This window comes from Pristiophorus japonicus, chromosome 2 (genome assembly GCF_044704955.1).
Source record: "Pristiophorus japonicus isolate sPriJap1 chromosome 2, sPriJap1.hap1, whole genome shotgun sequence".
In the NCBI taxonomy this organism is placed as follows: domain Eukaryota; kingdom Metazoa; phylum Chordata; class Chondrichthyes; family Pristiophoridae; genus Pristiophorus; species Pristiophorus japonicus.
In genome coordinates, this window is record NC_091978.1 from 360321861 (window position 1) to 360346424 (window position 24564).

A 24564-nucleotide genomic window follows, 5' to 3' on the forward strand; every position below is an offset into this window, starting at 1 on the left:
GCTTGTTGGAGATGGTCATTGCCTGGCACTTGTGTGGCGCGAATATTACTTGCCACTTATCAGCCCAAGCCTGAATGTCATCCAGATCTTGCTTCATGCGGGCATGGACTGCTTCATTATCTGAGGACTTGCGAAAGCCATTGAACACTGTGCAATCATCAGCGAACATCCCCTCTTCTGAGCTTATGAGTCTGTTCGCTTTCCAGTTGTCGTGAGATGGACGGCTTGGGCGACCAATGACGGGAGTGTAAGGGGCGGGGTGGGAGGTCGAGTGACGAAAACTCCAGGAATACCTCCAACCAGAGTGGGCAACACCAGAGTGGGCAACCTAGCCCGCTGTTCCCGATAGATGTCCACCACTTTACTAAACACTGGGGAAAAAAAACTGAACTGCCCAGGTCCAATTTTACAAAGTGGTTCCTCCACTACCGTAAAATTTAACTTAACAATTTTAGATACCAGGGCTGCGCTCGCCTTATGCAAAATAAAAATCATGGAACTCTCTACTGGTTGGAGTCAGATGTGACGCAAAGGAAGATGGTTGTGATGGTTGGAGGTCAATCATCCCAGCCCCAGGACATCGCTGCAGGAGTTCTTCAGGGCAGTGTTGTAGGCCCTAAACCTCTCCGCCTCTCTACCCCTCTCCCCTCCTTTAAGACGCTCCTTAAAACCTACCTCTTTGGCCAAGCTTCTAGTCACCTGTCCTAATTTCTCCTTATGTGGCTCGGTGATGATTTTGTGTGAAGCGTCTTGGGTCGTACTCCGTTAAAGGCACTATATAAATGCAAGTTGTTGAATGGATTCTGTGTCCTTGATGGACCCTCACCTAAGTTATGCCGCATCGTAGTCGTAGACTCTTACAGCACAGAAGGAGGCCATTCGGCCCACTGTGGGATGGGCTTGACCGATCAAGACATTCCTCCCCCCCCCCCTCCCTCCCCCTTCCCCACCCACCTCACCCCCCACAATCCCCCATTACCAGTAAATGACCAAATTTCTTGAATTCAATTTCCGAATTGGCCATAGTGCTGGTAAACTCACCACCTCTGAGTTACTGGCACCGCCCTGTCCACCTTAATACTAATCCATAAAGAGACGAGGCAGAGGATTATTTGGTGCTTTAACTCTATAAATTATGAGCACAAAAAGCACTGGATCCAGACAGCAAGTTACATTGCGAGGTCGTGTAAAATACAAGGCGGTGAGAGATGGAATAGAACGGACAGGTTTATCTATAATATATATATATTTTCTCCCTGCAGCAATGATGAACATTTTAAAACGAGTCCTCGAAACCCTGGCATTGATTTGAACGCTGCCAGCTTATTTTTTGAGAAGATGGTGAAGTCTCCGTATTCCAAATTACTACAGCAGGTAAAGCTTTATCAGTAGAGAATGGCGCCCATTTGTCTTGTGTTCCTTGTCTTTGAGCAAGTGAGCAAGTTGCCCTTTGACTTCCGAGACTTCTGGAATCCCCAACACACTGACGGTACGAAAGTCTCTTTAACTTTTCCCAGTGTGAGGGTTCTACTTGAAGTGAGTTGATCAGTCTCGACTTAGTCCCTAGCGGGCAAGAACACAAGATACAAACCTGTCACTAAATGAGGAATTTCACCCAGAGATTTAGGGGTCGATATTCAGTCCTGCCGTTTTTGAAACGGTGTCACCACCCGATTGCTGATTTTAGCAGCGGGCGTTAGGTCCGGCCTCAAAGTCCTAAATTCAGTTTTTACGGCCAAAGATGAGAGAGCGGCACTAAAAAGTGGTGTTCCACACTCATCCTCGGGCAGGAGCTCAGGAGACTGACTGAGTTTCCCAACAGGAGGCTGCACCCATGCTAGGAAAAAAAACGGAAGAAAAAAAAAACTAAAACTTCTCCCACCCCCTCCCCGCCCCCCCCATACACACACACACACACACACACACACACACACAAACACACACACTTCCCCACTCTTAAAACTAATGAAAAATTGCAGAAATAAATAAAGAGAAAAACTTACCTTCCTTTCTGGGCGATTCCGCCCGAGATCCGCTCTGTTAGGGTAACTTTTTCCTGGCTGTGCGGCCGCGTGTTCAGCCGTACAAAGCAAATATCGCGACAGAAGCGTCAAAGAGGGGTTGCACGCTGGATGATGTCACCGCGCGGGTGGCGTTCGCTGGTGCAGTGTTGCCTCTTTGCGCCTCTGCCAAAGAGCCCACTGAATCTAGGGCGAGGAGTCGACGGCGCTTACCGAGGGCGGTCGGCATTTGCCGCCCATTAGCCGCCTCCCGTTAGCCGCCTCGCGCGCGCGGTAACGGGCGGCATACAAACGCCACAACCCTTAGAGCGCGGGAAGTGTAAGAGTACACCGGATGGGTGCTCCGCGGTTGGAGTAAAGCAGTTTGCGGAGACGGCGTGAAAGGAACCTGCGGGTTCCCCCGCTCAGCGAGTTCCTGATCTCCGCCGTGGGCAGCTGCCAAGCGGAGGCTGAATGGTTCGGAAAGAGGAGAGGGGTGGGAGGGTGGGCCGTCTACGGGGCCAATGGTTCCACGAAGTCTTGCGATAGTTAATGGGACCTTTTGCTGTTTGGAAGCTGAGACAACCCCGCCTCTCTTTCAGCGGCATGCTTTCTTGGTTCCTATGGACTGGAGGGTAGCTCATGTAACCCCACATTTTAAAAAAGGAGGGAGAGAGAAAACAGGGAATTATAGACCGGTTAGCCTGACATCAGGAGTGGGGAAAATGCTGGAATCAATTATTAAAGATGTAATAGCAGCGCATTTGGAAAGCAGTGACAGGATCGGTCCAAGTCAACATGGATTTATGAAACGGAAATCATGCTTGACAAATCTTCTGGAATTTTTTGAGGATGTAACTAGTAGAGTGGACAAGGCAAAACCAGTGCATGTGGTGTATTTGGACTTTCAAAAGGCTTTTGACAAGGTCCCACACAAGAGATTAGCGTGCAAAATGAAAGCAAATGATATTGGGGGTAATGTATTGACGTGGATAGAGAACTGGTTGGCAGACAGGAAGCAAAGAGTAGGAATAAACAGGTCCTTTTCAGAATGGCAGGCAGGACTACCAGGGGTACCGAAAGGTTCAGTGCTGGGACCCCAGCTATTTACAATATACATTAATGATTTGGACAAAAGAATTGAATGTAATATCTTCACGTTTGCAGATGATACTAAGTTGGGTGGCAGTGTGAGCTGTGAGGAGGATGCTAAGAGGCTGCAGGGTGACTTGGACAGGTTAGGTGAGTGGGCAAATGAATGGCAGATGCAGTATAATGTAGATAAATGTGAGATTATCCACTTTGGTGGCAAAAACAGGAAGGCAGAATATTATCTGAATGGTGACAGATTAGGAAAAGGGGAGGTGCAACGAGACCTGGGTGTCATGGTACATCAGTCATTGAAAGTTGGCATGCAGGTACAGCAGGCGGTGAAGAAGGCAAATGGCATGTTGGCCTTCATAGCGAGAGGATTTGAGTATCGGAGTAGGGAGGTCTTACTGCAGTTGTACAGGGTCTTGGTGAGACCACACCTTGAGTATTGTGTACAGTTTTGGTCTCCTAATCTGAGGAAGGACATTCTTGCTATTGAGGGAGTGCAGCGAAGGTTCACCCGACTGATTCCCGGGATGTCAGGTCTGACATATGAAGAAAGAATGGATCGACTAGGCTTATATTCACTGGAATTTAGAAGAATGAGAAGGGATCTCATAGAAACATATAAAATTCTGACAAGATTGGACAGGTTAGATGCAGAAAGAATGTTATCGATGTTGGGGAAGTCCAGAACCAGGGGTCACAGTCTAAGGATAAGGGGTAAACCATTTAGGACCGAGCTGAGGAAAAACCTCTTCATTCAGAGAGTGGTGAACCTGTGGAATTCTCTACCACAGAAAGTTGTTGAGTCCAGTTCATTGGATATATTCAAAAGGGAGTTAGATGTGGTCCTTATGGCTAAAGGGATCAAGGGGTATGGAGAGAAAGCAGGAATGAGGTACTGAAGTTGCATGATCAGCCATGATCATATTGAATGGTGGAGCAGGCTCGAAGGGCCGAATGGCCTACTCCTGCACCTATTTTCTCTGTTTCTATGAATCAAAGCTGGGTCAACGGCCCCAGCATTGCAGGCCATGAATGGTCAGTGGAACAGCGAGTCACACAGTTAGGAGGGAGACCGGCTGTGAATGGGCCTTGGGCTGTTGTATGGGTGCTATTGATGCTCTTGTGCTGGCCAGTACCATTGCCACCGTGAAGCCACATTCACTGTGTGTTCTGATGGTCATTCTTCAGTCCGTGTCGGATGATCAGTGCTCGAACAGACTTCCCATATCAGGGCTACCCACTAATTACATTACTTTCCTCACGCAGAATTAGTGGAGTGAGCGTGTCTTTATGTTCAGTCTAATTTTACTTCTGAGAATTATCAGGAACAAATGTTCATCTAGTTACAAACAACAGGAGTGAAATAGCTTTAAAACAAGCAGTAATTGGTATCTAAAGCCACTGTTTCTCCATTGGGTAAAAGCATAAAATACATAGAGAGACACGCAGAGCAAATACAGAAATAATTAAAAACACACACACCTTTAGAAAGAAAGAACTTACATTGATATAGCACCCAATGGTCCCTCTAATTTTGTTCAAAATAAGAAAGTTTTTGTATTGCAGAATCGGTAAGCTGGGTGCGAGGGTTGCCTGAAGCTCAGAGTGACTGCCTGACCTCACAGCTTAAAGGGAACATTGATAACACCATTCATAACCTTAGGATATCCCAAAGCACTTTACAGCCAATAAAGTACTTTTAAAGTGTAGTCACTGTCCTAATACGGCAGCCAATTTGTGCACAGCAAGCTCCCACAAACAGCAATATGATAATGACCAGATAATGTCCTTTAGTGATGTTGATTGAGGGATAAATATTGGCCAGGACACCAGAGATAACTCCCCTGCTCTTCTTCGAAATAGTGCCATGGGATCTTTTACGTCCACCTGAGAGAGCAGACGGGGCCTCGGTTTAATGTCTCATCTGAAAGATGGCAAATCCGACAGTGCGGCCACTGCACTGGGGTGTTTTAATTATGTCATTTGCAGGATAAATATTGTCCAGGACACTGGCGAAAACTCCCTTTCTCTTCTCAGCTTTGGCTGAATGGGTAGCACACTCGCCTCTGAGTCAGAAGGTCATGGGTTCAAGTCCCACTCTTGAGTACAAAAAAACCCCAAGTTGACACACCAGTGCAGTGCTGACGGAGTGCTGCAGTGTCGGATGAGACATTAAACCAAGGCCCCGTCTCTCAAGTGGACGTAAAAGATCCAATGGCACTATTTTGAAGAAGAGCAGGGGAGTTATTTATTTATTCCTCAATCGACATAACAAAAAAAACGATTATCTGATCGTTATCACATTGCTGTTTGTAGGAGCTTGCTTGTGCGCAAATTGGTGCCGCGTTCCCCACATTACAACACTCCAAAAGTACTTCATTGGCTGTAAAGCACTTTTAGATGTCCAGTGATCGTGAAAGGCGCTATATAAATGCAAGCCTTTCTTTCTTCAAAATACTGCCACGGGATCTTTTACGTCCACCCGAGAGGGTTTAACGTCTCATCTGAAAGACGTCACCTCCGATAGTGCAGCACTCGCTCAGTAATGGCACAGACGTGTCGGCCTAGATTATGTGCCCAAGTCTCTGGAGTGGGACGTGAACCTGCGACCTTATGACTCGGAGGCGAGGGTGTACACAACAGTACCCACTGAGCCACGCCAATCAAAGGGGAAAGATAGCGCTAATACACCATATTGAATTGTTACGTGGGATTTCTTTCCTTTTTCAGGTCACAGCGACTTTAGAGAATCGTTTGATTTCCCAGTTACCGACTTCACCGCCTGACGTTGAGGCCATGAGGGCTTTTTTGATTTTGCCGGCGTTTCCCCTCTTCCAAGATTCCAAGAATTATTTGACCTTTGCACTTCCATTTGCCGCGGCCATACTCCATTTGGATGCAAACCCAAGCAAAGTGTTGGGTAGGTACGGAGCACAAATGGAGGCGATGAAGGAAAGGAACAGCGAGCACAATATGGTGCAAACTTATCAGGTGGTATTTTAACCGAGAAGTTGACGTTAACTCCCAAGAGTAAAGCTTGAATGATTTACCAGAACCTTGACGGCTGTTAGTTGGATCTTACACGTTCACCTCGGTGTAGAAGTCACTGCCGTGACTTGAATTGTCTTGCTATACCATTGTCTTCCGTTGGTAGGCGGAGGGTTGAGGGAAGTTGGGGAGCTGAGGGGAATGGCTTGAAATCGGACACGATGGGCCGAATGGCCTCCTTGGGTGTGGTCATTTTTCTGTGATTCTATTCCAACTGCAAACCTGAATGGTTGCCTTGTTCAGCTGGTCTGAGCTCTCTGGAAACAGTCACAGCCTTGTGTTGGGTTGAAATAGCCACTATTTTGAATTTAGAAGGTTAAGGGGTGATCAGATTGAAGTTTTCAGGCTATTAAGCAGAACAGATAGGGTGGAGAGAGAGAAACTTTCATGTATCTCACACTACTGTATATAACTGTATCTTACCATGCTACACATGACTGTAACTAGATATGACCTGTAACCACAAGCATACCTTACCACCAGGGGTGCACTTGCAGGAGACACTGCATACCTGTCCCACACAGGTATATAAAGGCAGGTCTCAGGCAAGTGTGGCACTCGAGAGCTGTGAAATAAAGGTGCAGGTCCAGAGTGACCTTGACTTCAACATGTGCCTCGAGTAAGTCTGTACTGCAGGGTCAGGACTTTACAGAAACTATTTCTGCTAGTTGGGTAGTCTAGAACTAGGGGGCATAGACTAAAAATTAGGATTAGGAAACATCTCTACACACAAAGGGTGGTAGAAGTTTGAAACTCTCTTCCGCAAACGGCAATTGATGCCAGGTCAGTTAATTTTAAGGAGATTGATAGCTTTTTGTTAACCAAAGATATTCAGGGATATGGGCCAAAGGCGGGTCTATGGAGTTACATTACAGATCAGCCATGATCTCATTGAATGGCGGAACAGACATGAGGGGCCGAATGGCCAACTGCTCCTATGTTCCTCAGTGTCTTGGGGGAAGAGTTATTTCCAGGGGTGGATACAGAATGAAGAGAGGCTGGACTAGGGGTTGTGGGTGGTGAGAGATACAAAGAAGCGGTCAGAGACGGCCTCGTCATGAGTCCATGGGAGCATGGGAGATGGCAAGGTCAAGGGGATGCGTATGGATAGGAGAGTTTGTATGGGGGGGCGGGGGCAAGAGATTTAGAGAGGATCGGGGGGCAGTGTATTCAGAGGAGGGAGGTCAAGTGAGGCTCAGAGGGAGACTGAAATCACAGAGGATGAGGAGTCACTCGGGGGTTAAAAGTCAGCCATGCTCTACAATGGGGTGGGTGATTCGCTCCACCAGAGCCCACTGCCCAGGCGGTGAAGGTGAGAATGACCTCCGATATCCTTCGGACAGATTCATGGATAAACAAATGCGCCTTTTCTGCTTTCAGATAACTGGTGGTGTCGGGTTGGTGCTGGGTATTTTTGCCGGCTGGTGGATCTGTATAAAGATGCGGTGGTTTACCTCCTGACCAGGATGAGGACCGCACTTCTGGCTCCCGTATTTAGCCACTACATCATCGATGCCCTTCAGGTTCTGGAAAAGCTGCACAAGGTACTTACCGGAAATAAAAGATCAGAAATTTACCATTCAGCGGTGCCACTCCAGGGACTTGAGCACATGAGATTCTATGTTGACACTCCAGTGCAGTACTGAGGTAGCGTTGCACTGTCGGAGGTGCCGTCTTTCGGATGAGACGTTAAACTGAGGTCCCATCTGCTCTCTGAGGTGGACGTAAAAGATCCCATGGCACTATTTCGAAGAGCGGGGGAGTTATTCCCAGTGTCCTGGGGCTAATATTTATCCCTCAATCAACATAACAAAAAAAGACAGATTATCTGGTCATTATCACATTGCAAATTGGCTGCCGCGTTTCCCACATTACAACAGTAACTACACTCCAAAAGTATTTAATTGACTGTAAAGCACTTTGAGAGGTCCGGTGGTCGTGAAAGGCGCTATATAAATGCAAGTCTTTTCTTTTCATTCTCTTTGCATTTCTGGAGGGGGGGGGGTGGGAGAGGAAGGGGGGGGAAGAGGAAGGGGGGGTGAGAATTGAAAGAGGAGCATACATGTCTTTATGGAAGAAGCTTATCTCCATCACATCTGTTGGGAGATGTCCTCCAGTCCGTTCCCAGAACCTCATTGGTTAACTAATGCAACCTTTTTAATCTGCTTATTTTCAGGTTACTACCTGCTCAGTTTTACACTGGACTAGCTGGCTCCCCTACCAGAGGAAATAGTTTCTCTGTCTCTACCCTATCGAATCCTTTGAACATTTTAAACACCTTGATCAAATCACCCCTCGACGTTCCACACTCAAGGAATACTAGTATCCATGGTTATGCAAACTGCCCTCAGAATTTTAACCTCTAATAACTGGTATTTAAACCCTTGTTTTCAAGTCCCTCCATGCCCTCGCTCCTCCCTATCTCTACAATCTCCTCCTGCCCTACATCCCGATCCCCCCCCCCCCCCCCCAGTTCGAGATATCTGCAATCCTCTAATCTGGCCTCTTGCCCGATTTTAATCGCTCCACCATCGGCGGCCGTGCCTTCAGCTGCCGAGGCTCTAAGCTCTAGAATTCCCTCCCTACACCTTTCCGCCTCTCCAAATGTCTTTGCTCCTTTAAGACGCTGCTTTAAAAGCTGCTTTAAAATCTACTACTTTGACCAAGCTTTTGGTCACCTGCCCTAATATCCCTTTACGTGGCTCGGTGCCAAATCTTGTTTGATAAACGCTCCTGTGAAGCACCTTGGGACGTTTTACTACGTGACAGGCGCTATATAAATGCAAGTTGAAGTTGTTAACCAGCAATATAGCGATCAGTTCTGAAATATTGTGTACTGAAGCCCACTTTGTTGTCCATTAAAATGGTTATAATTGCTGGCGGCAATTTCGTAACCTATCTGGACCAAGGGAAAACCAGCCAGCCTTAGGCCAGTGCCATTTTTGCACGGGTGAGTACCAGTGTGAGTTAGAAACTCAGCCGCTTCTCCGGAAAGGAAGCCCACGCCTCGCTTAAATCCCACCGGCTGACTTGCTGCCAGTTCCGGACGGGAAAGCGATGGGAAAAATCTCGCAGCCTGGCGCGATCAGCTGCCGGGCTGTCTTGCAATTGGAAGGAGGACTGAGTTTTCCTTGTGGGGCCCGGCGGAACACGCCTGCCTCTCCCAACTCCGCAAGGTAGGTTATAAGAAAAATAATGTAAAAGCTTAATGTTTTCTGAGCTTCCTTCTGGCCATGAGCCTCTTCCTGGCTGGGTTGACCTAGCAGTGTAACTCCCAGCCGCTTCCTGCTCAGGCCACCGAGTTAAAATTGCAGTCGGGTCTCAATGACATCACTGGGACCCGGCGTGCGTATGTTAAAAAGGACCTCGCAGGCTTTGAGCGGGTGCCCCTTGCCGCCTGCTTAGGAGAGCAGGTGAAGATGGCAACCAGTCAGCTCCAGGGTGGGTAAACAACCCAGGTGGTCTCAACTGCCCACCTGCCTGGTTGCATTGGAGGGGTAGGGTTGAAATTGTCCCCCATTGTATTTAAGTTTCGTGTGACTAAAACACACGATAAACACAGCACAACTCTTCGTTCCATCGATACTGTACGACTAAACTAAGCTTTTACTCTACTCATCACACAGGTTAATGTCATTGCTAACCACGTTGACTATGACGTATTCTACATTCATGAACTCAGTAACTTGGTCAACATTGAAACAGATTATCTTTACTGGGCATCTCAACATGCCGGAGTAGTAAGTGATACTTTCACAGTTTTCCAGTTTTGAGAAGTTAAAACATGCTGTTCTGTTTCTTTTCTTTGCGGTTTCTCTGTAGCTAAGATGTCTGTTTTTATTTTACAGAAAATCCAACCAGCTATTGCAGAGGTAAGTAAACGCCATCTTTGATCGGATAACTGGGTACGTGTGAAAGACCTTCAGACCGTGTTCCTTTTTTTAAAGCAAGAAAGAACTTGCATTTATATAGCACCCTGGTTGCCTCCCCAGGATGTCCCAGTGCGCTTTGCAGTCAACGGATTGCACTCGCAGGGCAGCCGCTCTTGTGCAGGCCAGCTGGCGCACAGCAAGATCCCAAATACAGTGCACGCGACAAAGCACCAGATAATCCTTGTTCAGTGGCGTTGGATAAATGTTGGTCAGGACACACCGCGGAGAACTGCCCTGCTCTTCTTTGAATAGTGGCGTCATTCGCGTCCACCTGAGGGGGCAGATGGGGCCTCGGTTTAACGTCACTTCCGATAAAGACGGCACCTCAGCACAAAGCAGCCTCTCAGCACTGCACCAAGGTGTCAGCCTAGATCATGAGCCAAATAGGGTCTTGAACCCACGTCCTCTGACCCAGCGGGAAGAGTGCTGGCGCTGACTAAGGTTGTTTTTCTTTTAAGGAAGGATATACTTACATTGGAGGCTGTTCCGAGAGGGTTCACTCGGTTGATTCCGGAGATGAGGGGGTTGACTTATGAGGAAAAGTTGAGTAGGTTGGGCCTCTACTCGTTGGAGTTAAGAAGAATGAGAGGTGATCTTGTCGAAACATATAAGATAATGAGGGGGCTCGACAAGGTGGATGCAGAGAGGATATTTCCATTCATAGGGGAAACTAAAACTAGGGGACATAGTCTCAGAGTAACGGGCCGCCCATTTAAAACTGAGATGAGGAGGAATTTCTTCTCTCAGAGAGTTGTAAATCTATGGAATTCTCTGCCCCAGAGAATTGTGGAGGCTGGGTCATTGAATATATTTAAGGCAGAGATAGGTTTTTGAGCGATAAGAGGTTTTGGCGAGCGGGCAGGGAAGTGGAGCTGAGTCCATGATCAGATCAGCCATAATCTTATTAAATAGCGGAGCAGGCTCGAGGGGCCAGATGGCCTACTCCTGCTCCTATTTCTTATGTTCTTATCGAGACATTAGTCGAGCAAGGTTTTACCCATGTGCTATTTGTGTAGTTTGCTGCCTTGACTTACGATGTGTTGCCTGATCGGTTCCAGGTCCCTGTTGCTTTCTGCACCTACCCCTTCGTCTTGAACGCTCAGGCAAAGACAAAGATGTTACAGACAGATGCTGCCTTACAGATGCAGGTATGTTGCATTGGGATCAGTGGTAAAGAGTAACTGTGTTGTACAGGGAGACACAGCACAAGGTCTGCAATACCAATGTCACAGAACTAGAAGCCAAGCCAGGCCTTCAACTATCTTTTGCTGAATTGAAACTATAAATAGATTGGCTCACACTGAAATACCTCCTGTCGTATTGTCCCCTCTCATTATACCCTTGCACTAACCCTCCTCTCTATCCTCTGGCACCGTCACCTGGCACTATCCTGTCGCACTAGCTGGGAAAATAATGTCTTTCTTAGAAAGACTCTGCTCTGTCACCGTGTAATTTTTGTGGCGGTTCTTGTATAGCAAGTAACTCCCTTAGGCCTTGAAACAGCACAACATGAAGATTAATGTCTAAATGCTCAACCTATTTGTTCTCCATTTCAACGGAAGCTTTTGACTGATCCATTAAAATAGTGGACAAGAGAATTGCATGTGAGCGCCTTAAGCGTTTGGACGCGGCTCAGTGGGTAGCACGCTCGCCTCGGAGTCAGAAGGTCGTGGGTTCAAGTCCCACGTCAGGGACTTGAGCACAAAAATCTAGGCTGACACTCCCGGTGCAGTGCTGAGGGAATGCTGCACTGTCGGAGGTGCCATCTTTCAGGTGAGACGTTAAACCGAGGCCCTGCCTGCTTATCAGGTGGAGGTAAAAGATCCCACAGCTTGTCACCACATTCTCAAGGGCAGTTAGGGACGGGCAATAAATGTTGGCCTTGCCAGCGACGCGCACATCCCAGGAACGAATGTAAAAAAACAAAAATTCTGCTCTGTGATGTCATTTGCCTCTCCGTTCCTGGACTGCTGTTGCCTCCCTTTGCGCTCTGCCTACTGCCTCGCTCAATGTTGTCTCTTTAGACAGGAGCCGCTTCCTCAGCTTTAGTTTATATATTTATAAAGTCATGCGTGGTGTCATTCGTAAGCCCTACCTGACCTCCTGCAGATGGAGAGACAGGAGGAGCTGCGATTGTGCTCCTCGGAGCAGAGAAGGTTATGGAGGGGGTGAGGATTTAATAGAGGTGTCGAAAAATATGAAGGGTTTTGCTAGGCTGTTTCCACCGGCAACCAGAGGACACAGATTTAAGATAATTGGCAAAAGAACCAGAGAGGGAGATGAGGAGAATTTTTTTAACGCAGCGAGTTATGATCTGGAATGGGCTGCCTGAAAGGGTGGTGGAAGCAGATTCAATAGTAACTTTCAAAAGGGAATTGTATACATACTTAAAGGAAAAATTTGCAGGGATATGGGGAAAGAGCAGGGGAGTGGGACTAATTATAAGAAATATAAGGAATAGGAATAGGCCATTTAACTCTCGAGCCTGCTCCGCCATTCAATAAGATCACGGCTGATCTGATCTTGGCCTCAACTCCACTTCCCTGCTCGCTCCCCATAACCCATGACTCTCTTGTCAATCAAAAATCTGACTATCTCCACCTCAACTATATTCAATGACCCAGCCTCCACAGCTCTCTGGGGTAGAGAATTCCACAGATTCACAACCCTCTGAGAGAAGAAATTCCTCCTCATTTCCGTTTTAAATGGGTGGCCCCTTTTTCTGAAATTATGTCCCCCAGTTCTAGATTCCCCCACAAGGGAATACAACCTCTCTGCATCTATCATGTCAAGCTCCCTCAGAATCTTATACGTTTCAATAAGTTCCCCTCTCATTCTTCTAAACTCCAATGAGTATAGGCTCAACCTTTCTTCATAAGTCAACCCCCTCATCTCAGGAATCAGCCTCGTGAACCTTCTCTAAACTGCCTGCAATGCAAGTATATCCCTCCTTAAATACGGGGATCAAAACTGCAAGCAGTATTCCAGGTGTGGTCTCACCAATACCCTGTACAGTTGTAGCAGGATTTCTTTACTTTTATACTCCATCCCGCTTACAATAAAGGCCAACATTGTATTTGCCTTCCTTATTACTTGCTGTACCTGCACGCTAACTTTTTGTGTTTCATGCACAAAAACCCCCAGATCCTGCATTTTGTAATCTCTCCCCATTTAAATATTAATTTGCTTTTTATTTTTACAAAGTGGATAACCGTACATTTTTCCACTTTATAGTCCATCTGCCAAATTTTTGCCCACTTATTTAGCCTGTCTATATCCCTTTGCATATCCTTTGCATCCTCCACACAATTTGCTTTCCTGCCTACCTTTGTATCATCAGCAAATTTGGCTACAGTACACTTGGTCCCTTCATCCAAGTCATTAATATAGATTGTAAATAGTTGCCCCAGCACTGATCCCTGTGGCACCCCATTAATTACAGTTTGCCAACCTGAAAATGACCCATTTATCTTGACTCTCTGTTTTCTGTTAGTTAGCCAATCCTCTATCCATGCTAATATATTATCCCCAACCCCGTGAGCTCTTATCTTGTGCAGTAACCTTTTATGTGACACCTTATCGAATGCCTTCTGGAAATCCAAATACATGACATCTACTGGTTCCCCTTTATCCACCCTGATCGTTACATCCTCAAGAACTCCAGCAAATTTGTCAAATATGATTTCCCTTTCATAAAACCATGCTGACTCTGCTTGACTGTATTATGATTTTCTAAATGTCCTGCTACCTCTTCCTTTATAAAGGACAATGGGACAGCACTATTGAAGAGCCAGCACGATGGGCTGAATGGCCTCATTCAGTACCGTATAAGTCCAGCCCAGGGGCAGCACAGGCCAGCCCACACTGCGATATGTGTGCGCACTAGGTCTGTGTAGCAGAGCAGGTCTCCAGTCGTCTTGGGTAATCCTTGCCACTGGACCAAGACCTAGCTCTGTCAAGCCCGTGTCGTGGCTGGAGTGCAACGGTCACCACACGTTAAAAAAATCCACGCACAGGCATCTTTCACCCTTCAGGATGTAGTTCAAGACCTGGAATTTTAGGTTCTACATTGGAACACCTGTGAACTTATCATTTTTGGCATGGAAGCAAGTCATGGAGTAAAAATAAAACGTGGAAGGTGGCTCAACCGTGGCTAACAAGGGAAATTAAGGATAGTGTTAAATCCAAGGAAGAGGCATATAAATTGGCCAGAAAAAGCAGCAAACCTGAGGACTGGGAGAATTTTGTAATACAGCAGAGGAGGACAAAGGGTTTAATTAGGAGGGGGGAAATAGTGTACGAGAGGAAGCTTGCTGGGAACATAAAAACTGACTACAAAAGCTTCTATAGATATGTGAAGAGAAAAAGATTAGTGAAAACAAACGTAGGTCCCTTGCAGTCAGATTCAGGTGAATTTATAATGGGGAACAAAGAAATGGCGGACCAGTTAAACAAATACTTTGGTTCTGTTTTCACGAAGGAAGACACAAATAACCTTCCGGAAATACTAGGGGACCGAGGGTCTAGTGAGAAGGAGGAAATGAAGGCTATCTTTATAAAGCGGGAAATTTTGTTAAGGAAATTGATGGGATTGAAGTCCGATAAATCCTTGGGGCCTGATAGTCTGCATCCCAGAATATTAAGGAAGTGGCCATAGAAATAATGGATGCATTGGTGATCATTTTCCAACAGTCTATCGACTCTGGATCAGTTCCTATGGACTGGAGGGTAGCTAATGTAACCCCACTGTTTAAAAAAGGAGGGAGAGAGAAAACGGGTAATTACAGACCGGTTAGCCTGACATCAGTAGTGGGGAAAATGTTGGAATCAATTATTAAAGATGAAATAGCAGCGCATTTGGAAAGCAGGGACAGGATCAGTCCAAGTCAGCATGGATTTATGAAAGTGAAATCATGCTTGACAAATCTTCTGGAATTTTTTGAGGATGTAACTAATAAAGTGGACAAGGGAGAATCAGTGGATGTGGTGTATTTGGACTTTCAAAAGGCAGTTGACAAGGTCCCACACAAGAGATTGGTGTGCAAAATTAAAGCACGTGTTATTGGGGGTAATGTACTGACGTGGATAGAGAACTGGTTGGCAGACAGGAAGCAGAGAGTTGGGATAAACGGGTCCTTTTCAGAATGGCAGGCAGTGACTAATCGGGTACTGCAGGGCTCAGTGCTGGGACCCCAGCTCTTTACAATATACATTAATGATTTAGATGAAGGAATTGAGTGTAATATCTCCAAGTTTGCAGATGACACTAAACTGGGTGGCGATGTGAGCTGTGAGGAGGATGCTAAAAGGCTGCAGGGTGACTTGGACAGGTTAGGTGAGTGGGTAAATGCATGATAGATGCAGTATAATGTGGATAAATATGAGGTTATCTACTTTGGGGGCAAAAACACGAAGGCAGAATATTACCTGAATGACGGCAGATTAGGAAAGGGGGAGGTGCAACGAGACCTGGGTGTCATAGTTCATCAATCATTGAACGTTGGCATACAGGTACAGCAAGCGGTGAAGAAGGCAAATGGTACGTTGGCCTTCATAGCTAGGGGATTTGAGTATAGGAGCAGGGAGCTCTTACTGCAGTTGTACAGGGCCTTGGTGAGGCCTCACCTGGAATATTGTGTTGAGTTTTGATCTCCTAATCTGAGGAAAGACGTTCTTGCTATTGAGGGAGTGCAGCGAAGGTTCACCAGACTGATTCCCGGAATGGCGGGACTGACATGAGGAGAGACTGGATCAACTGGGCTTTTATACACTGGAGTTTCGAAGGATGAGAGGGGATCTCATAGAAGCTTAAAAGATTCTGATGGGACTGGACAGGTTAGATGCGGGAAGCATGTTCCCGATGATGGGGAAATCCAGAACCAGAGAACACAGTCTTAGGATAAGGGGTAGGCCATTCAGGACTGAGATGAGGAGAAACGTCTTCACTCAGAGAGTTGTTAACCTGTGGAATTCCCTACTGCAGAGAGTTGTTGATGCCAGTTCGTTGGATATATTCAAGAAGGAGTTAGATATGGCCCTTACGGCTAAAGGGATCAAGGGGTATGGAGAGAAAGCAGGAAAGGGGTACTGAGGGAATGATCAGCCATGATCTTATTGAATGGTGGTGCAGGCTCGAGGGGCTGAATGGCCTACTCCTGGACATATTTTCTATGTTTCTATCCTTGTTTCGAGGGATCGCCTATAATGATGATGATGATGAGTCTATGATGCACGCTAATAGCCGGGATAATCATTGCAGATGACAAATGAAACCTGAACAATGAACAATTGTGATGGATTCTCGTAAGCTTGAGGAGTGCATTTTTCACATAGGTTCTATTGCTGCATTGCCTGGCTGGGAGTGGGATGTAGAATACAGCAGAGAATGATGACAAAGTGCTGAAGAAGGATTTTCCCACGAAATGTTAACTTGTCTGTTCTCTACGTAACACACTGACTGACCGGAGTCTTTCCAGAGTTTCTATTTTTATTTTAGATTTCTGGCATCTGCAAGTTTTATTGGGGGGCGGGGGTGCTGCTTTTTGAATATGTGAAGTAATCTTCAGAATAAGAAAGAAAGAAAGATTTGCATTTATATAGCACCTTTCACGACCACCGGACGTCTCAAAGCACTTTACAGCCAATGAAGTACTTTTGGAGTGTAGTCACTGTTGTAATGTGGAACACGCGGCAGCCAATTTGCGCACAGCAAGCTCACACAAACAGCAATATGATAATGACCAGATAATCTGTTTTTTTGTTATGTTGATTGAGGGATAAATATTGGGCAGGACACTGGGGATAGCTGCCCTGCTCTTCGAAATAGTGCCATGGGATTTTTTACATTCACCTGAGAGACCAGGCGAGGCCTCAGTTTAACGTCTCATTGGAAAGACGGTAACTCCGACAGTGCAGCACTCCCTCAGCACTGCACTAGAGTGACAGGCTAGATGTTTGTGCTCAAGTCTCTAGAGTGGGACTTGAACCCACAACCTTCTGACTCAGAGGAGAGTGTGCTACCCACTACAGGTGGCGTAATCTTAAAATGAGAGCGTGGCCATTTAGGAGTGAAATCGGAGCACCTTTTCACGCAAAGGGTAGTGGAAATCTGGAAGCTCGTTCCCCTCCCCCCCCCCCCCCCCCCCCCGTCCCTCAAAATGCTGTGGATTCTGGAGGGCAATTGAAATTTACAAGACTGAGATCAATAGATTTTTGTTGAGAAAGGGTTTAATGAGATTATGGAGCAAAGGCAGGTAAATGGAGGTACAGCTCAGTCAGGATCTAACTGAATGGCAGAACAGGATCGAGAGGCTGAATGGCCTGCTCCAGTTTTTATGTTCCGATGTAAAGGTACCAGCAACAACAACAACTTGCATTTTTATAGCACCTTTAACGCAGGAAAACATACCAAGGCGCTTCACAGAAGCGTCATCAAAGAAAATTTGAGCCGGATAAGAGATATTAGGAGAAGGTGACTAAAAGCTAAGTCATAGAGGCAGGCTTTAAGGAGTGTTTCAATGGAGGACAGAGAGGTGGAGAGGTTTAGTGAGGGAATTCCAGAGCTTGGGGCTTAGATAGCTGATGGCAAGGCCGCCAATACTGGTGTGAAGGAAGTGGGGCGCGGTGGGGGGAGGATGTACAACAGGGAAAATTTGGAGAAAAAGAGTTCTTGGAGGGTTGTAGGGCTGGAGGAGGTTATAGAGATAGGTAGAGGGGCGAGGCCGTGGAGGGATTTGAACACGAGGATGGGAATTTTTAAATGGAGGTATTCGGTATCAGGAGCCAATGTAGATCAGAGAGCACAGGGGTGATGGGTGAACGGGACTTGGTGCGAGTTCAGGCACGGGCACCAGAGTTTAAACAGGGAATTCCAAGACGGCTACAGGCATGACCATTACTGGTGGGGCGAAGGGTGTAGGAGATGCGTAAGAGGGTAGAGTTGGAGGGCTAACGGCTAGAGCAGTGTAAAGGTTAATAAGAACATAAGAATTAGGAGTAGGATTAGGCCATACAGCCCCTCGAACCTGCTCCGCCATTCAATATGAGGAGAGTTTCGGTCGACGAGGCCTGTATTCACTAGAGTTTAGAAGAATGAGAGGGGATCTCATTGAAACGTGTAATTCTGACTGGGTTGGACAGACTGGATGCGGGGAGGATATTTTCCCTGGCTGGGAAGTCTAGAACAAGGGGGTCACAGTCTCAGGAAATTTAGGACCGAGATGAGGAGAAATTTTTTCACTCAGAGGGTGGTGAACATGTGGAATATTCTACCACAGAAGGCTGTGGAGGCCAAGTCACTGAATATATTTAAGAAGGAGATGGATAGATTTCTGGACGCAAAAGACATCAAGGGGTATGGGGAAAAAGCGGGAATATGGTGTTGAGATAGAGGATCAGCCATGGTCATATTGAATGGTGGTGCATATTGAATGGTGGTGCAGGCTCAAAGGGCCAAATGGCCTACTACTGCTCCTATTTTCTATGTTTCTATGTTTTTATGGTTGATGTTCTACCTCAACTCTACTTTCCAATGCTGTGATTCCCTTAGTATTCAAAAATTTATCGATCTCTGTCTTGAATATACTCAAAGACTGAGCCTCCCCAGCCCTCTGGGGAAGAGAATTCTAAAGATTCACCACCCTCTGAGTGAAGAAGTTTCTTCTCATCTCAGTCCTAAATGGCCGACCCCTTATCCTGAGACTGTGACCCCTGGTTCTAGACTCCCCAGCCAGGGGAAACATCCTCCCTGCATCTACCCTGTCAAGCCCTGTAAGAATTTAGTATGCTTCAATGAGGTCACCTCTCGTTCTTCTGAACTCTAAACTGAAGATGGTTAATGAAGAGGGATTGAAGCTGTCTCCTCTGTCGTACAGATCGCAGTGAACAGGACGAGTCTGGAGAACATCTTCATGCTGCTCACACTGGGGCCATTCCTGACCAGCAGCCCCTTCCTTGTCCTCCATGTCCAGCGGACGAACCTGGTCAGCGACGCCTTGCGGGAGCTGAGCATTCATTCAGATGTGGACTTGAAAAAGCCTCTGAAGGTAAGGGGATTGCTGCAGTCGGTGTGGTGAACGGACTCAGATTATCGCACCTTACATTCTAATTGACTAAATGTTCAGGGGGTGTCCGGGACGTGGTCCTTTGGGTCCAGGTGTCGGCCTCGGCACGGTTGGCTGCACTCGCGACTCCGAGACAGAAGGTCGTGGGTTCACGTCGGACAGTAGTGCAATTCCTGGTGATCCGGACTGAACGAACATTTGGCGAGGCAGGGACGGATACAATACTATAATGGCCCAGAAATCCCGATTTCTTCTTCCCGCGGGCCCCCGACTGGATTCTACAAATTGGAAGCGCACTTACCTGAAGCTGCTACGCCTACGCGAGTTCCCGGTCCTGAGGCCTCCACTGACTGCGCGTCGCAGCGCGTGCGCGTCGGGATGTGCGCAGGGCTGGAGCTGCAATCACATGGCTCTGGGCAGCCAATCAAGGTAAAGTATGTTCTCGTTCATAATAATGGGAACTCCGTAAGTTGGAGTTCCCATTATGAAGGAGAACCCCCCCCCCAAAAAAAACACACACAAAACATTAATAAAAGATAGAAAAACTACACTACATATTGAACATTAATTTTCCAATTTTTTTTTCACTTTTTTAATTATGCTTTAAAATAAATTTAACATAGTGGGCAGGGGTTTTTTAAAAAAGAATGTGTTTTTAAAAATTTTACTTTTTATATTTTAAGTGTGTTTTAAAACTCTTACGCTTATAAAAGTAGGCTATGTGTCTGTGGGTAAATCCCGCAGTCTTGTCCTTGCAACTGTCCTCGCTCCCGAGATGCTTTGGATCTGTCGAGCTCCAGCTTGACAGATCGGAAAAGCCGGTTTTCAGCGCATGCGCATTGTGCGCTGAAAACCGGCTTTTGCGATGCCTTCTCGGGTCCGTACACACTCCGTACGGACCTGGTGAGGCTGGGAATTCGGGGCCAATGTTTTATTTCAGCGTAAGGTGGACATGCAAAGCAGCAATTATGATCGGACCGACTTGACTCAGTGCAAGTTATTTTTGCCTAATGACACACAACAAAGAACAGGCCACAAACTGCGTTCCCGAGTCGCTGCCTCCATCCCTCTCCCCAGCATCTGTCTGAGGCTGAACCAGACTGTTCGCAACCTAGGTGTCATGTTTGACCCTGAAATGAGATTCCGGCAATAAATCCGCGGCATAACTAAAACTACCTCCGTAACATCGCCCCGTCTCCGCCCCTGCCTCAGCTCATCTGCTGCTGAAACCCTCATCCATGCCTTTGTTACCCACATTCTACCCTACAGAAACGTGAGGTCATCCAAAACTCGGCATCCCGTATCCTAACTCGCATCAAGTCCCACTCACCCATCACCCCTGTGCTTGTCGACCTACATTGGCTCCCAGTTAAGCAACACCTCAATTTCCAAATTCTCATCCTTGTTTGCAAATCCCTCCATGGTCTCGCCCCTCCCTATCTCTGTAATCGCCTTCAGTCTCACAACACCTCGAGATGTCTGCGCTCCTCAAATTCTGCCCTCTTGAGCATCCTTGATTATAATCGCTCAACCATTGGGGTGGCCGTGCCTTCTGTTGCCTGAGCCCCAAGCTCTAGAACTCCCTGCCTAAACCTCTCCGCCTCTCGACCTCTCTTTTCTCCTTCAAGACGCTCGTTAAAACCTACCTCTTTGACCAAGCTCTGCTGTAATTTCTCCTTATGTGGCTCGGTGCCAAATTTATTTGTTTGGTCTTAAACACTCCTGTGAAGCGCCTTGGGACATTTTATTACGTTAAAGGGGCTATATAAATACAAATTGTTCTTGTTGATTCCTCACGTCAGTTGACTTAAATAAGATATATTCTAACAGTTCCTCCAGCGCTTCTAACTCTCTGAAGCTGGCTCAAATCTTAGTCACTCTCTGTTTATAAATCTGACTGTCCTCACAGCCTTCCTGTTTTAAACCTCTCTCCTACCCATCTGTAGTCTGTGTCCCTGTTTTTGTTGCTCCTCTCTGTTCTCGGACAGTCAAGGTTAAAAGGACTTCCCAACACCTAAGGGCGTGAGGTAATTTTCGATTACCCAGACAAGCTAATGGATTGCTTATTGTTTCATCTCTGCGAGTGGGAAACAGCATCCATTTAGCATATCAACCACCTTTTTGTCCAGGTCCCTTTTCTTTAAACTTGTGACAAAACAGTTTATCTTTTTTTTTAAAAAGACTTCACGTTAAAAGTTCTTTCTGTGTTAAAAGAGAAAGACTTGGATTTATATAGCGCCTTTCACGACCACCGGACGTCTCAAATCGCTTTACAGCCAATGAAGTACTTGTAGAGTGTAGTTACTGTTGTAATGTAGGAAATGCGGCAGGCAATTTGCGCACAGCAAGCTCCCACAAACAGCAATGTGATAAAGACCAGATAATTTGTTTTTTTTGTTATGTTGATTGAGGGATAAATATTGGCCAGGATACCGGGGATAACTCCCCTGCTCATTTTCGAAGCAGCGTGATGGGATCTTTCACATCCACCTGAGAGGGCAGACCGGGCCTTGGTTTTACATCTCATCCGAAAGACGGCACCTCCGACAGTGCGGCGTTCCCTCAGTACTGCATTGGGAGTGTGTCAGCCTAGATTTATGTGCTCGAGTACGTGGAGTGGGACTTGAACCCACAATCTTCTGACTCGGAGGCGAATGTGTTGCCCACTGAGCCACGGCTGGGGGAGGGTCAGGGGGAGGGAAAGCGGCCTAGATCTGATTGTGCTGATTTGTTGCTGGTGCAGGTGGTGTTCCTGGGTGAGGAAGCAGTGGATGATGGAGGTGTGACAAAGGAATTCTTCCTGCTGCTGCTGAAGGAACTGCTGGATCCCAAGTATGGAATGTTCACGTATTATGAGCAGTCCAGGCTTTTGTGGTTTTCGGAAAAGGTGAGTGCCTTTATTGCTTTTAGCCATCTCTGAAACTCTCCCGAAGATTCTGAGCGTCCCTTGGCCACTATGAATATGCGGACATAGGAGTGGGAGCGGGCCATTCAGCCCCTCAAGTCTGTAACCATTCATGGCTGATCTGAATCTTAACTCCCGTCTACCCACCTCGGTTCTGTAACCCTTAATACTCTTGTCCACCAAAAATCTACCAATCTCAGTTTTAAAGTTTTCAGTTGAGCCCCAGCCTCAGTCGCTTTTTGGGGCGAGAAAAGGAAAAAAATAAGAATGACTGACTTGCATTTATATAGCGCCTTTCATGACCACCCAGATGTCTCAAAGCACTTTACAGCCAATGAAGTACTTTTGGAGTGAAGTCCATACTTTTTATTATATACCTGTATAACCACGCCAGTTATTGTTTGTTATAATTACTTCTTCATTAAGGAGGGAGAAGTGTAATGTGTAATAGCTCCACTCCGTGGACTACTGTGGCATTGCAGCCATTGCTGTTTACAACAATAAAGAGGGTGCAAGTCACGTGACAGGCTTCCTGAAGTTATCAGCCATCTTACAGCCTGTGTGTTTGTGATGTCGGACTGCAAACATAACGGTCACTATCATAATGAGAGCTACAGATCCCAGCTGCAGAATGGGACAGGGTCAATGGAGGGAGAGAGAGGGAGAGCGTGTGTGTAAGAGAGAGAGAGGTGTAGAGAGAATTAAAAAGCAGACAGCTCAGTGGGAGAACACATCGCCAGCTGTGGTACTGAAGTGTACAGATCGGGAGGCTCGTGGCTTTGATTCTTTCTTTGTGCGAAGTTTATTGATCTCCAGCAGGGTAGTCATTAGGAGATTGCAGCTGGTCCCGGTGCCCGAGTTGAAGGAGGGGTAAGTAGAGCTCATGCTCCTGATCACTCTCCCCACTGCACAAAAGTGCCTCCCATTGCAGCCTCCGAACCAGTCAGTTCATAAAAAAAATCCAGATCCACCCAAACCCCAAACCATCCACTGTTGTGTAAAATCAAAGCACATGGTATTGGGGGTAATATACTGACGAGGATAGAGAACTGGTTGGCAGACAGGAAGCAGAGAGTTGGGATAAACGGGTCCTTTTTATAATGGCAGGCAGTGACTAGTGGAGTGCCGCAGGGCTCAATGCTGGGACCCCAGCTCATTACAATATACATTAATGATTTAGATGAAGGAATTGAGTGTAATATTTCCAAGTTTGCAGATGACACTAAACTGGGTGGCGGTGTGAACTGTGACCGGGACGCTAGGAGGCTGCAGGGTGACTTGGACAGGTTAGGTGAGTGGGCAAATGCATGGCAGATGCAGTATAATGTGGATAAATGTGAGATTATCCACTTTAAGGGCAAAAACACGAAGACAGAATATTATCTGAATGGTGGCATACTAGGAAAGGGGGAGGTGCAACGAGACCTGGGTGTCATGGTTCATCAGTCATTGAAAGTTGGCATACAGGTACAGCAGGCGGTGAAGAAGGCAAATCGTATGTTGGCCTTCATAGCTAGGGGATTTGAGTATAGGAGCAGGGAGGTCTTACTGCAGTTGTACAGGGCCTTGGTGAGGCCTCACCTGGAATATTGTGTTCAGTTTTGGTCTGCTAGTCTGAGGAAGGACATTCTTGTTATTGAGGGAGTGCAGCGAAGGTTCGCCAGACTGATTCCTGGGATGGCAGAACTGACATATGAGGGGAGACTGGATCAACTGGGCTTTTATATATTGGAGTTTAGAAGAATGAGAGGCGACCTCATAGAAACATACAAGATTCTGACAGGACTGGACAGGTTAGATGCGAATAGAATGTTCCCGATGTTGGGGAAGTCCAGAACCAGGGGACACAGTCTTAGGATAAGGGGTAGGCCATTTAGGACTGAGATGAGGAGAAACTTCTTCACTCAGAGAGTTGTTAACCTGTGGAATTCCTTGCCGCAGAGAGTTGTTGATGCCAGTTCATTGGATATATTCAAGAGGGAGTTAGATATGGCCCTTACGGCTAAAGGGATCAAGGGGTATGGAGAGAAAGCAGGAAAGAGATACTGAGGGAATGATCAGCCATGATCTTATTGAATGGTGGTGCAGGCTCGAAGGGCCGAATGGCCTACTCCTGCACCTATTTTCTATGTTTCTATGATACAGATTTCCAAAACTCAGCCCGGGTCCTACTTCCTAAACTCTTGCTTTGGAGAGCTGGGCATAAAGGGGAGTCACTGTGACTGTGGGCGACAGTGAAAAGCGGGCGATATCAGCAAAAAAACCTTGCATTTATATAGCATCTTGCACGACCTCAAGACGTCCCAAAGCGCTTTACAGCCAATGAAGTACTTTTGTAATGAGAGAGTTACAGATCCCACCTGCAGATGGAACGGAAGCCAATGTGACAAAATTAATTAAAAAAAATGTTTTTAAATAAGCAAAGCTGCAGTTAGATCGTTTAAAGGGATTAATGCTTTGTGACACCGATGGCCATCAACAGGCCATGCCTGACATTCCATTCCGTGTGAACCGGT

The 24564-nt window shown here is 46.6% G+C and overlaps 1 protein-coding gene across 2 annotated transcripts in view; it reads left to right on the forward strand.

The window, feature by feature from the left end:
- The window catches only part of LOC139250209 (probable E3 ubiquitin-protein ligase HERC3), a 116182-nt gene that overhangs the window by 71766 nt on the left and 19852 nt on the right, over positions 1 to 24564 (forward strand). For both annotated transcript variants that reach the window (XM_070872712.1, XM_070872707.1), the window contains exons 12-19: positions 1263 to 1374; positions 5832 to 6021; positions 7530 to 7693; positions 9776 to 9889; positions 9998 to 10021; positions 11140 to 11229; positions 18955 to 19125; positions 21887 to 22030. In XM_070872712.1, the coding sequence (XP_070728813.1) occupies positions 1263 to 1374; positions 5832 to 6021; positions 7530 to 7693; positions 9776 to 9889; positions 9998 to 10021; positions 11140 to 11229; positions 18955 to 19125; positions 21887 to 22030 (1009 nt within the window). The remainder of the gene's footprint in view (positions 1 to 1262; positions 1375 to 5831; positions 6022 to 7529; positions 7694 to 9775; positions 9890 to 9997; positions 10022 to 11139; positions 11230 to 18954; positions 19126 to 21886; positions 22031 to 24564) is intronic.